The 14,658-nt window shown below is 36.8% G+C and overlaps 1 protein-coding gene across 7 annotated transcripts in view; it reads right to left on the bottom strand.

Annotated features, from left to right (window-relative positions):
* Positions 1 to 3,953: 3,953 nt before the first annotated feature.
* LOC109047589 (microtubule-associated protein 4-like) overlaps positions 3,954 to 14,658 on the bottom strand; it is a 40,668-nt gene continuing 29,963 nt past the window's right edge. For all 7 annotated transcript variants that reach the window (XM_042773144.1, XM_042773149.1, XM_042773158.1 and 4 more), the window contains 5 exons: positions 12,038 to 12,130; positions 11,760 to 11,841; positions 11,548 to 11,654; positions 7,907 to 8,087; positions 3,954 to 6,959 (listed from right to left, as the gene is read on the bottom strand). In XM_042773144.1, the coding sequence (XP_042629078.1) occupies positions 6,955 to 6,959; positions 7,907 to 8,087; positions 11,548 to 11,654; positions 11,760 to 11,841; positions 12,038 to 12,130 (468 nt within the window). In that variant the 3' untranslated portion in view covers positions 3,954 to 6,954. The remainder of the gene's footprint in view (positions 6,960 to 7,906; positions 8,088 to 11,547; positions 11,655 to 11,759; positions 11,842 to 12,037; positions 12,131 to 14,658) is intronic.

Here is a 14,658-nt window from a genome sequence, read left to right as displayed (position 1 = left end):
TCTGTTTTGTGATTGAGTTTTTTTTTTATTTATTCTTTATTTTTCCAGGAAGGTCCCACTGAGATAAAATAAATCTCTTCTTCCAGGGAGTCTTGGCTAAGATGACCGTACAAACCTACCTCACAAGACAAAATTATTTAGAACCAAAGCAAAAACAATAATCATAAATCAGTAAATTGTTAAAACAACAACATGGTTCATTTGCTAAACACTGCACTATATATTTTTTTAAATATTCAAAGAAGCAATTGTTTCTAATAAAGTTACAGTTTGAAATTCATTCCACAACCACGGAGCACAGTAAGAGAAAGCTGATTTTTCCATGCTCTGAATGTGCCTTGGGTATTTCTAATTGAATCCCATTTGATGATCTGGTGATATAATTCTTTCTACGTAGGCAAAAAAGACTAGAGATGTAATTTGGAAGCATGCCCAACAATGCCTTTACAGTATACACTAACATATGTGATTTCCTTCTTTGATATAAAGAGGACCAACCTACTTTATTATACAGCAAACTGATGAGTATGTGATCAAGCATTTGTTATAAATTGCAATGCAGCATAATGAATACTATCCAGCCTTTTCAATACGTAGAAGCATGCATGTAAATAACATCTCCATAATCTAGAATGGGTAAAAATGTACTCTGTATTATTTGCTTTCTAGCTCCAAAGGAAAAACATTTTTTGCCGAAATAGAAAACCTAATCTTGGTTTAAGTCTTTTCACCAAGTAATCAATATGTACATCAAAAGCTAACTTCTCATCAAGCCATACTCCTAAATACTTACAAGCTGTTACTCTTTCTATGTGCAGGCCATCAATAGTAAGAATGGACAGAGCAGAGGACAAAGATCAGCTACGAGTAAAAATAATAAATTTTGTTTTATTTACATTTAGAACTAATTTCAGTTGTAGTAAGGTATGCTGAAAAGTATAAAAAGAGTCCTGAAGAATTTCAGTGGCTTGCGACAAAGAGGATGTAGCTGAATAAATAACTGTATCATCAGCATAAAAATTTAACTTTCCAAAGTTTATTCCCTGACCTAAATCGTTAATAAAAATAGGAAAAAGAAGTGGTGCCAATAAATAACCTTGTGGGACACCCTTCTTAACATATTTGAAGTATAATTATCTACAGAAACACACTGAGTTCTGTCCGATAAATAATTTTTAAACCAACTCAATGCCAAATTACCAAGGCCTATACCTTTAAGCCTCTGTAGCAGTACAGCATGATCCACTAAGTCAAAGGCTTTTGTCAAGTCAACAAATAAGGCGGCACAATGCTGCCTTTTATCAAGAGCAGTGATCAAATCATTTGCAACTAATGTAGTAGCTGTTGTCGTACTATGGCCTGCTCTGAATCCTGACTGAAATGCATTTAAAATATTGTCTAAGTGTTCTTTCAGTTGGTCATTTACCAGAGACTCAAACACTTTTTCTAAAACTGGTAGTCTAGAAATAGGACAATAGTTATTCAAATCAGAGGGATCTCCACTCTTTTGTAATGGCATAACCATAGAAGATTTCCAAGTCGGTGGAATAACATTGGTGCATGGACTCAAATTAAAAATCGATGCAGTAGGCTCAGCAATGATATCTGCAGAAACTTTATAAAAAACTGGATCAGTTTTGTCAGACCCAACTGATTTTTAACAATCTATATTTAAGAGTAATTTATGAACTTTGGGCGGAGATATAGGGTTAAAAGAAAATAACTCTGAGTTACTTAATTTAACTGACACAGCAATTCCCTGTTCATCAGTGTTCAACAAATTATTATCTGTTATCGAACTATTTGAAATAAAATGTCTATTAAACGAATTAACAATATTAACCTTGTCTATAATAAATTTTTGGTTCACTTTTAAAACTTTTGTAAAACAAATAAAAATAATCTATACTATAATTCAGTGGTTTTCAAACCGGTCCTGCAAGCACCCCCAGCACTGCACATTTTCTGTGTCTCCCTTATCTATCACACCTGATTCAGCTCATCAGCTCATTAGTAGAGACTGCAAGACCTGAAATGGGTGTATCAGATAAATGTAAACATACAAAATTTCATGCACTACCGGTTCTAAAACCACCGGTTTTTAAACCACTCCTGTAAGGGATTTCGTTATTTTCCAAAATTTAGAAGGATCATTCATATTATTGTTAATCAGATTAAGATAATACTGACTTTGTTTTATGTGTTAAATGATATATTAATAATACTTTGTAGGGAAAATACCAACTGATCGTTCATTATATTAAGACAGTGGTTCCCAGTCCTCCTTATGGTGGGCGGCCCATTCATGAGTTCATTCTTGCCTGTTTCTTGGGGAAATCTTATTGAAGCCTGAAGGTTCAGAAGATATTTAGTCAATATCCAACAGGTTTTTAATAAATTAGCCTCCCATTAATTGGTAACTAAACATTCGCTGCGCTATTTAGATGTTCAGCTTGCTGACGATTCCTAAATTTCAGTCAAATAAATGCTATTTTTGCTATGTTCAATACATACAATATGTAAATATATACATGACTGTAATGGCAGGATAAAGCAATATATATATGTTGTGGGGGAAAACAAATAAAACTTTACAGTTTTCTGAGAGCTACAACTTGTACCACCTCAGATTTATCAGGCGCTATGTTTAGACATATGGTGTATTCCAAATGGGATATATATCCCACAGAAGAGCACTTTCTTCTTTCAGACGAATCCAGTCAGAGTTATTTTTAAAAATTGTCTTTTATCTTTCAAGTTGTAATGGCACTTAGCAGGTTATGCATTAAAAAGTGCCCATCCATAAAAAAAAAAGTATCTCACACGGCTCCGGGGGGTGAACAAAGGCCTTCTGTAGCGAATTAATGCATTTTTGTAAGAAAAATATCTATATTCAAAATGTAATAAGCACTTTAATCTAGCTTGCGGCAACAGTTGTACACGGCGGATGACGTATGAGGTCAGCGTTGTGCATACGCTGGTGAGTCTCGTGAAAAGCAGCGTTTGTTAACAGGAGCAAAGGAAGCAAAGTCTCCTTACTTTAGCAAAGGAAAACCAGTCTCCTCTTGGCTTATATCGAAATCCTCCGGCATTTTTCTTTACAAATCCTCATTTTGTACTTTTAATTAGTGACTGTTGTTTTGTTTTGATCTCTGTCCTGCGCTTCAGCGTTTGCCACTTCTGAGTGGCACATGCACAAAGCCGACCTCATACGTCATCTGCCCGGAGCTGCTTCTGTGTACAACTGTAAGCGAAAGCTAGATTAAATTGATTATTACGTTTTAAATATGGTTATTTTTCTTACAAAAATGTATCGATTCGCTACAGGAGGACTTTGTTCACCCCCCGGAGCCGTGTGAGACACTTTATTTTTATGGATGGGCGCATTTTATTTAACTTTTTTTGGACTGATGCACTGCAACACCTGCTGAGTGCCATTAAACAGCTTGAAAGATCAAAGACAATTTTTAATATAACTCCGACTGTGGTGTATAGAAAGTCATATACACCTAGGATGACTTGAACGTGAGTAATTTATGGGCTAATTTTCATTTTTGGGTGAACTAACCCTTTAACTACTGCATAGAGTAAAACAATTTATTTCTAAAACGCTCCTATTCAACAACACAATAAATACTGAATGCCTCATTGCAGATGACATGCAATGCTGTAAAAAAATGCACATTTGTTTTGCTTGTTTCTTTTTTATTTATTCATGATTAAATATCCACATCACTAGTTAACAATTAATCACAATGACCTCTTTCATACAAAAAAAAAAACAAAAAAAAAAAAAAAAAAAACCCCTTAAATCGGGGGAGAGATTAAATCCAATTTAGGTTTATGTCTGTAGTCCATTGTTGTCAGCATGCTCTTTCGGTGTGCTCTATGGAGAGTACACCCATTGAGTCCTAACAGACACAATGGGGGGCTATTTTGCTGCCTAATTCGAGTGCTCTTTTTGCTTTTAGACATGCTGATGAGTCTACCAGTTACAGTTAGTCTCATACAGATGTGTTGCATGGACATCCAAAGAACATTCAAGGTCTTTGTGTCAGGTGCAGTTTGTAGGCAGAATCATTGTTCCTGTGGTTACTGATTACCTCTAAACTTTCGACCCACTTTCTGCATCCTGACTGAGGCTACTCAAGTCATTACCAGAATGCTGCACTTTTTTTTATACAGAAGGACATCCTCAGAGTCCTTCGAGTTTTTCCATCCAAAATTAATCACACTCCTCCTCCTATTGATTACATTGTATTTAGTATGTGACCTGTGATGACAATGAGAAAAAGTTTCATTATATATATTCCTTGCTTCTTGAATACAATACATTTTAAAAACATTCTTGTTTGCCAGCCCTTTTTTTTCTTAAAAAAAAGGCAGACTCACTTAAAGAATAAAATACTGTCTGGAGAAATATTGCAAAATCTTCACTTTGCTTCTCTATACAACCCAATCAAGAAGTGCTTTTCCCCCTGTGGGGTATAAAGTGTGAAACGTGTATTTACAAAACTGCATTGAGTGGACTGGTGCGGGAGACATGAGAAGTGTACTAACTGTGAGAGTGTTCATTCATTATGGAAATGACAAATAGAGCTGTCTGAAGGCATGAAAGGTTATGATCACTGTATCAAGAGTACAACACTGAAGTTTACTGGCATAGCCCCTGAACAGTACACAATAATCACAAAAGGAACTACAGACAGGACAGCTTGGCCAAGCGCAACTGCTCTACACTAAGCACACTTGCTCACATTCGTAAAAACTGTATTTATAGACTGCTCTGTTAGACATAGGTACATGTTTTGCATTTGTGAGTAACTGGGACTCTTCTTGAGGGGTTTAAAATTTAGGAAAATCTGCTCAATCAATCTTACCGTTCTCTTTGTAGTATAAAACATCCATCATAAAGTGCATTTCAAATGCTAATCAGTTAATTATTTCATAGGATATTTGCATAATTTATTACTTCCTGGTCTCTGTTGTTCAGTTTTATGTGGGATTTTCTTTGATGTTACAACATTACCACCATCAAGGATCTACCATGACGTCACAGTAAAATACCAGGAAAAGTTTTTTAATATTTCACAACATGTAGTGAAACAAACCCTGTATACAAACATAACATTTGAACTAACAACAGCAAATTATTTTTTTTCTGCAGGCATTGTGCAGCTAAATATATCTAGAGTAATATCACTACCAATAAAGTGCCCACAAATTCACTGTTAAACAGTGTCACTAGTCAAGAGTTTCGAATAAGCAGCCCAGGTTTGGAGAGTTTAAATCTATGATATTCAACTACTTGTAATAATACATCACTTGGTAAGAAAACCAAATAGCATTTACTACTGTGTTTGATTAAATAGTAATTTCTAGACAACAATTTGTCAATTGCCACTGAATAAATAATAGGGATATATTACTGTTATATTTACTGTTAATGTAATGGGCCCTCGCACATGACGGTTCATATGTTTAGTTGTTTACTTTTTGGATTTGGAGGTACAATATTTAATTCAAAGTGGGGATGACTTGGACCATTGAGCAAATAATCATGACCTGTATGCGGAGTGTAAACGCATTTCCATTTTAACATTCTGACATCTTTCTTTATCCATCTATATTCCTTCCCATCCTGTCTGTTTAGTTTGTGTACCACTTTCTTTTTCTCTTCCTGTATCATGCTGTAGTTTATGTGTGTCGTGTTTTTGTGCCTTATTAGTTCACAAGATGCTTTGAGAGAAATGGGAAGTGGATTATGTAATCAGATGGTTAGACATCATAATGATACAGCTCATTGTTACAGGAATTTACGCAAACACGATACAGCAAACTCACGGAAGATGTAAATATGTTATTGTTTGAACAACATATAAGTTTCAAATGATTAAGTGCTCATTTAAATACTGATGGAGACCAGGGGAAATAATTCATGTGAGGTGGACAGGGTCTATGGAGTAAAGGAAGAAGATGGATGGATGGATGGTGGCTGATTTGTCCCTTTTGTCTGGGATTTAAGACAGCCCCAAATACTAACAATACAGGGAGCTTAACTGCCATAATGTAATAAGCTACATCTCAAGTGAATTCTGAGGTTCCCATTGGAAAACATCTACTGCCAAATAGATACAGACAGAAAAGAGGGTGTTGCCCTAAATTTAGGTCTGTCTAAGGGATAGCACAGGCTTATAGGAAGTCTAGAAGGAAACTCTGGTGTTGATGGGTAAAATGCTGTGGTTTTAACAAAGATGACTATAAGAGCTACGTGGCTGGAGCTTCTATTACTCCATCTCCAACCATTTGGGGCCAGTTGCATAAACTAAACAAGCCTCTATGTTAAGACTGTGTCTTAAGTGCGAGTTCGACCAACTAGCAGTTAGCAACATGGTAATCAGTCTTATTTATATGATTCATTGTAACTTTAAAAAAATAATAATAAAATAAAAAGAATAAAAATAAAAAAAAAAGAAAAAAAAAAAAGATGAATAACTTGTAAGACTAGTCTAAACCTTTTATGCAACCAGCCCCTGGAGAATTCATCTCAAACCTAGCCTCAAACCAAACCCTGCATTCGAAAAGAAGTGCTGTAAATTAAGCTAGAGCCCGGGTCGTTCCCAAAACATGATGTCATGGGTGCTCTCCCAGCAAGGAAAAAACTATGAAAACTGTAAACGAGAAAAGAAGCTATGGAGAAGGCTTTAAAGGGACAGGCTGTGTTAAAAATCAGAGCCCTTCTCCTGCTAGTGTACTGGTTTGCATCCATCTCATAGCTGAGTGAATGGGACAAGCTGGGTTGAGTGTGAGGACTTGGCGAACCCCAGAGAAACACTGAGAGAGGTGCTGCAATGTGGGTGGGGGTGGCTGCCACTCAGGGGGGACCAGGAGATGATTTTAGCGCCGTGGTCCATGCGAGCTCGTGCGTTCTTGCAGAAGTTCAGCTTGTAGGACTCAATCTAGTGGCAAAGAAATGGAATAGCTGGGTAAACAGCTGGGTACAACTTTGTACACTGCATTTGAACTGGATTAGCAAACAGGATGTAGAATTTAAAGAATCTTTTTTAATTTATAGCCATGATAGTCAGAGAGAATGACAGAATAGTAAATATATATATTTGAAATCTGAATTTAGTTTATTTAGTTATTTTATCCTATTTAATAAATGAACTTTTGTGCACCAGGGCTTAAGAAATATTCATTTCATTTGCATTAACCAGTAAAATTCTTTGAATTGTAATTCTTTAATTTTAATTCTAATTCTTCTTCAAGTCAAATTACAGTTCAGCTTCCTGTGGTTCCTTTCGAATTCTGACTCAAGTTTTTGAATGCTGATTTACACAATATAATATATAATGTGCAGTCAAAAATAAACAAAGAAAAAACAAGTACACAAATCCTCTTTTGTCAGGATTTAGTAAAGACGTGCAGTGAAAAATAAACGATGAAAAAGCATGGACACAGTCATTTTTGAGGCTGACCTTACTGCATATGGATTTGTAGGAGTTTCCCTTTCAGACACAAAATTTATGAGTAAAGTATTTAAATGAATCACGCAACATGATTTGTTAAGGTTTGCGTCATCAATTTACTGGTATTTGTGCCATTATTTAACACCCAAAAAAGCATGTCTTAACCCATTTTCTGCCTGTGTTGTTAGTAGATTACATGCACCTTATAATCTGCATGTTTATGCTGCTCTTGGTGAATTGCGATGGTCTTTCTGGAAATGCGCTGGCTTCGTTTGTGTTCTTTATTTTGCGCATTGTCTGTAAATCACCTGCAGAAATTTCCACCCCCCATCAGCTGCTTTATGGGATTGTACTCTCACGCTAATTTGCTCTGCTTAGTAAATCTGGCCCAAGCTGTCATAAATAATGGTTGAATTCGCTTAGTTTGCACTTACTTGTCCCAGTGATGCGCTTGTCCAAGCCCTGGGAGTTCCGGGGTCCCTCTCCCAAAGAAGATATGGGAGCAGGAGAGTTCTCTTTCAGCCCATTCTCTTTTGCCCCATTACCTGCCTGCATGGGTGGAGAGACAGCAGTGGGAGATGGGCTTCCCTCAGATTTCTGCTGAACCCCCTCAGCCTGGAAACACATAGCAAAGCAATGAGTCAAAGAATATGGTTGCCGGAGACAGATGCATTTATGTGTGTGTGTTTGTGTGAGTGAGTGAGGGAAGTATATGAAACCATTGTTCTCATCATAAAAAATGTATTTTGTTAAGAGTTAACTAAATTGACATGAATACTTTCCATACTTTATTTACACGAGTACACGTTTAAATTTTTCTACCATAAGCTATCTCCAAAGGCGTTTCAGAGAATTTGGCAGTACATCCAACCGGCCTCACAACCGCAGGCCACGTGTAACCACACCAGCCTAGGACCTACAGATCCAGCATCTTCACCTCCAAGATCATCTGAGAACAGCCACCCGGACAGCTGCTGCAACAATCGGTTTGCATAACCAAAGAATTTCTGCATAAACTGTCAGAACCCATCTCAGGGAAGCTCATCTGCATGTTCGTCGTCCTCATCGGGGACTCGACCTGACTGCAGTTCGTCGTCATAATCAACTTGAGCAAATGCTCACATTTGATGGCGTCTAGCACTTTGGAGAGGTGTTCTCTTCACGGATGAATCCTGATTTTAACTGTACAGGGCAGATGGGCAGACAGCATGTATGGCGTCGTGTGGGTGAGCGGTTTTATGATGTCAACGTTGTGGATCGAGTGGCCCATGGTGGCGGTGGGGTTATGGTATCGGCAGGCATATGTTATGGACAACAAACACAGGTGCATTTTATTGATGCCATTTTGAATGCACAGAGATACCGTGACGAGATCCTGAGGCCCATTGTTGTGCCATTCATCCACGACCATCACCTCATGTTGCAGCATATTAATGCACAGCCACATGTTGCAAGGATCTGTACACAATTCCAAGCTGAAAACATCCCAGTTCTTGCATGGCCAGCATACTCACCGGAAATGTCACCCATTGAGCATGTTTGGGATGTTCTGGATCGGCGTATATGACAGCATGTTCCAGTTCCTGCCAATATCCAGCAACTTTGCACAGCCATTGAAGAGGAGTGGACCAACATTCCACAGGCCACAATCAACAACCTGATCAACTCTGTGTGAAGGAGATGTGTTGCATTGCGTGAAGCAAATGGTGGTCACACAAGATACTGACTGGTTTTCAGACCCTTCCGGACCCCCAAATACAGTAAAACTGCACATTTTAGAGTGGCCTTTTATTGTGGTCAGCCTAAGGCACACCTGTGCAATAATCATGCTGTCTAATCAGCATCTTGATATGCCACACCTGTGAGGTGGATGGATTATCTCGGCGAAGGACCAGTGCTCACTAACACAGATTTAGACAGATTTGTGAAAAATATTTGAGAGAAATGGGCCTTTTGTGTACATAGAAAAAGTCTTAGATTTTTGAGTTCAGCTCATGAAAAATGGGGGCAAAAACAAAAGTGTTGTGTTTATAATTTTGTTCAGTGTATATATATTAATATATTGTGATTGCAGATCTGGATTTTCAGTAGTCATTACTCCAGTCTTCAGTGTCACATGACAGTTCAGATATTATTCTAATATGCTGGTTTGGTGTTCAAGAAACACTTCAATGTTAAAACCAGCTTACACATAATATTTTTGTGGAAACCATGATACGTTTTTCAGAATTCAACATTCTTTTTTGATTAGAAAGTTAAAAAGGACATGATTTATTTGAAACAGAAATCTTTTGTGACATTATAAATGTCTTTACTGTCTTTCTGATCAATTTAATGAATCCTTAAAGGGTTAGTTCACCCAAAAATGAAAATTAGCACATAAATTACTCACCCTCAAGTCATCCTAGGTGTATATGACTTTCTTCTTTCAGAATAAAACAGTCGATTTATACATAAAACTGAAACAAATAAAAAAAACTGTTTCATGGCACTCAACAGGTGTTTTATGCATCAGTCTGAAAGAAGTTAAATAAAAAGCACCTATCCATGAAAAAAAAAAGTGTCTCACACGGCTCCGGGGGGTGAACAAAGTCCTCCTGTATCGAATCGATGCATTTTTGTAAGAAAAATATCCATTATGAGGTCAGCATTGCGCATGCGCTGGTGAGTCTCGTGAAAACTAACGTTTGTTAACATTATAAAAAAATGATGATGTATGAGGTCAGCATTGCGCATGCGTTGGTGAGTCTCGTGAAAACCAACGTTTGTTAACAGGAGTAAAGGAAGCAAAGTTTTCTTACCTTAGCAAAGGAAAATCAGTCTCCTCTTGGCTTATATTGAAATCCTCCGACATTCTTCTTTACAAATCTTTACGTTTTGTACTTCTAATTAGTGACTGTTGTTTTGATCTCTCCCCTGCGCTCCTGTGTTCATCACTTCTGAGTGGCACATGCGCAAAGCCGATCTCTTACGTCATCCACCCGGAAATGCTTCAGTGTACAACGGTGAGCGCACTTTTTTTTAATGGATGGGTGATTTTGTAACTTCTTTTGGACTGATGCATGCAACACCCGCTGAGTGCCATGAAATAGCTTGAAAGATCAAAGACAATTTTAAATATAACTCCGACTGGATTTGTCTGAAAGATGTACACCTAGGATGACTTGATGGTGAGTAATTCATGGGCTAATTTTAATTTGCAAAAAACTAACCCAAATAAAAATATAAAAGAATCAATATATTTTAGAACTACAAAATCTCTATTAAAACTAATAAAACTAAAATATATATTATTAAACTAAATGAAAAAATATGTATCCTATTAAACTGAATCAAAAGTTTCTTCTTAAAAAAATACTACAGGAACTATTGCATTTTAAAGTTTCTAGCATATTTGCATGCATCTGTGCATTTGTCTCAGCTGTTCAGTTTGAGGTAGTGTTCTCACAAAACATTCCACATATACATATATAAATAAATAAACATACACATATAAATAAATAAATAAACACATACACATATACATATACATATATATATATATATAAACATTTACACAGCAACAAACACACAGATTCAAACAAACTGGTGCTCAGCACTGTGAGATGCCATAAACCTAAACATACTTTCACACGCTGAGGCTGAGGGAGTTGAATCTTACAAATTTTCCTGCAAATATATTCTCTTTTCCATGTGGGTAAATACACTGATTGTTACGCCTCACTATTAAAAGTAAACACATTTAATATGGTCTGTACGGTATTATATAACCCTGCTATTGTTAAAATTTTCACTGCAAAACTTACCATGCAGAAATGCATGACACCTTTTAAAATAAAAATTCTGTAAATGTGTTTGGGGAGCATACGGAACCATATCATGAATATATGGCATTATTTAATTATTTAATTAAATATTTAAAATAAATTCTCTGGTATTACTAATTATTAAATGAAGGTTGGTGTTGTAAAATGTGCTTGCTTCTGAAAGAGCTTCAGGAAAATGTAACATGAATAATGAAAGAGTGACTGGGGCACATTCCTAATATGCAATATCCTCTTAAGCTTTTTACTACCTTGACATCGCCACCACCTGGTTCATGGCCTACATTGTCCATGGATCCCACTTTGGACTTGGCCTTGGCATTAACCATATTGGATTCAATCTTCACATCACTACCACCTGAGAGAGATCAATCATGATTCACTTGGATATTTATTGCATTCACTCACAATGAGACGGCATTTACAGTAACAGGCAACATTAAAAAATTGATCCATCCCCTACCTTGCTTGTGCTTTATGTTGTCCTTGGATCCACATTTAGAGGTAACTTTTCTCAAGTCAACCTTTTTATTTAAAATCTGAACCTGGAGACCAAGTGTAAAGACTCTTGTTAGACTAAAGTGTCTTTTGTTTCTGATAATAGATGTCTAAAGAGAAAAGAACATTTGAGTCACATAATGTATATGTGGCTCACTGCTGCTATAAGCGTCATATAATGAAATGAGTTAGCACATTTTTATATAAGAGAGTTGTTAAGCCAATATGAAACTGTACACTTACATTTCCTCCACCAGGAACATGCTTGATATTGTCCTTAGAGCCACATCGGGAGGTGACATGGCTGAAGTCCAGCTTTTTGTGGACTATCTGAACCTAAACACAGCACAACAGCACAGAGGACACATGATCATAGGTTATTCTACAGTTACATGTGCAAAACAGACTGACACAAAAGCTGTGGAGGCTATGAGTGTGTTAAACAATGTTGTACTGTTGTAAATGAAAATTAAAGAGTAGCACGATGCCAGAAGATACAAAATCATCATGTTCATGTCAAGCAGTGTTGAATGATCACCCTATTCATTTATTTGCAGGAAACAATTATTTTCCTACTCCTGCATTTGAAGTAGTAAGTTAATTCCTGAACATTTTTTGTGGCAGCCATATTAGATTCAAATGTTCATCGCCTGTTGTGCAGTTTGGTTGCAGGATTTGTTTGTGTGATCATATATTTTTTTGGACAGAGTAACTACAGGCCAGGAACACTCTGTCTGACTCAAGGGTGTGTTTTTCACAGCCTAAAGCTTGCTTTATTGCATTAATCTCAGGTAATGCCTAAACACTCGAGGGCGCTACAGTCTAACTCTGTTTTATTTGACCTGCAGTGACAGACCACTCCAGGAAAAGCAAATGTAATTTGGAGTTAACTGCAATACTGCATAGCTCAAAGGCTGTGCCGAAAACTGATGAATTTCCTGAAAACAACAACATGACCATGATGATTCTTTGAGCAGCAAAGAAACACCAGTAGCACTAAAGTCTACTTAGTTATTAACATGCAAAGTGCGGTTAAACAATATCCATGGAACTGCATACATAACAGAGTAGCAGATAAACAGAGGCACAATTTCTCAAAACACACATCTGACATTGTGAAACAACAAGAGGCTGTGGGTGATCTTGGGGTTGAAAACACAGTAATTTTAAATGCAATGAAAACAGTTTTTAAACATCTGCCTATAATCTAGATGTTGAGCAAGACAATAATATAATATGATATAATATATTAGAATATATTATAATATCTATAATTATAGTTAATAAGAGACATTTTTTGTCTTTATTAAGTGCAAGAATATTTTGAAAAGAAATGTACTCGGTTTTTAATTTCATGCTATATTAAGCTCTCCAAGAATAGCCACAGTCTCCTGTGTGGAAAGCTGCAAGAAAGGTGATATATATAGCACATATTACACACGTAGTGGAAAAGCATTTTTTCCTTAAAAGCAAAAGCAAGAGTGCAAATATTACAATCCATTGTAAGGTAAGAAATTAATTGCACTACAGTGTTGATATTACTGCTGAGTCTGTACAACATGCAGTTATGCTATTTTTGGATGAACGTGGTTAGTGAAGAGCTTAAAGGGATACTCCACCCAAAATGAAAATTTTGTCATTAATCACTTACCCCCATGTCATTCCAAACCCGTAAAAGCTTTGTTCGTCATCGGAACACAATTTAAGATATTTTGGATGAAAACCGGGAGGCCTGTGACTGTCCCATAGACTGCCAAATAAATAACAGTATCAAGGTCCATAAAAGGTATGAAAGTCATCATCAAAATACTCAATCTGCCATCAGACGTGCAATCTGGGTTATATGAAGCGACGGAAACACTTTTTGTAAGCGAAGAATACAAAAATAACGACTTTATTCAACATTTCCTTTGTCAACAGTCTCCTCTGTGTCTCTCCATATCAGCGCTGTTTTCTTTCAAATCTAAGCTAAATACATGTAGAAACAGTGCATCCTTGTGGTGAGATGATACAGGAGAGCATACACAGCATACAGAGATATGGAGAGAAATATAAATATCTTAAATTGTGTTCCGAAGATGAATGAAGCTTTTATGGGTTTGGAATGACATTGGGGTAAGTGATTAATGACAAAATTTCATCATTTTGACAGTCCTTGACAGTCTTTTGACAGTTCCTTTGTCAACAGTCTCCTCTGTGTCTCTCCATATCACCGTATGCTGTGTATGCTCTTCTGTATCATCCGCGCCGCAAGGATGCACTGTTTCTACATGTATTTAGCTTTGATTTGAAAGAAAACAGCACATCCTTGTGGCGGGATGATACAAAAGAGCATACACAGCATACGGTGATATGGAGAGACACAGAGGAGACCGTTGACAAAGGAATTGTTGAATAAAGTCATTATTTTTGTTTTCTTCGCTTACAAAAAGTATTCTCGACGCTTCATATAACCCAGATTGCACGTCTGATGGCAGATGGACTATTCTGACGATGACTTTCATACCTTTTATGGACCTTGACACTTTTATTTACTTGGCAGTCTATGGGACAGTCACAGGGCTCCCGGTCTTCATCCAAAATATCTTAAATTGTGTTCCGAAGACGAACGAAGCTTTTATGGGTTTGGAAGGACATGGGGGTAAGTGATTAATGACAAAATTTTCATTTTGGGGTGGAGTATCCCTTTAAGAACAAAAACACAATGAAAATGATCTGATAACAATGGTAAACCAGATTCTACGAATATTCCTCAAAGTGTGGAACAGTGTTCATGGGTGAACTACTGAGAGACAGAATTGTGTGGTGTTAAATCCACAGAAAACATTCAAAGACCAGGCTGCATTGCTCCAACAACATTCTCT

This window comes from Cyprinus carpio, chromosome A2, assembly GCF_018340385.1.
Source record: "Cyprinus carpio isolate SPL01 chromosome A2, ASM1834038v1, whole genome shotgun sequence".
Classification (NCBI taxonomy): domain Eukaryota; kingdom Metazoa; phylum Chordata; class Actinopteri; order Cypriniformes; family Cyprinidae; genus Cyprinus; species Cyprinus carpio.
The sequence above is the reverse complement of the archived record's forward strand: the minus strand, read 5'-3'. Positions and strand labels throughout refer to the sequence as shown.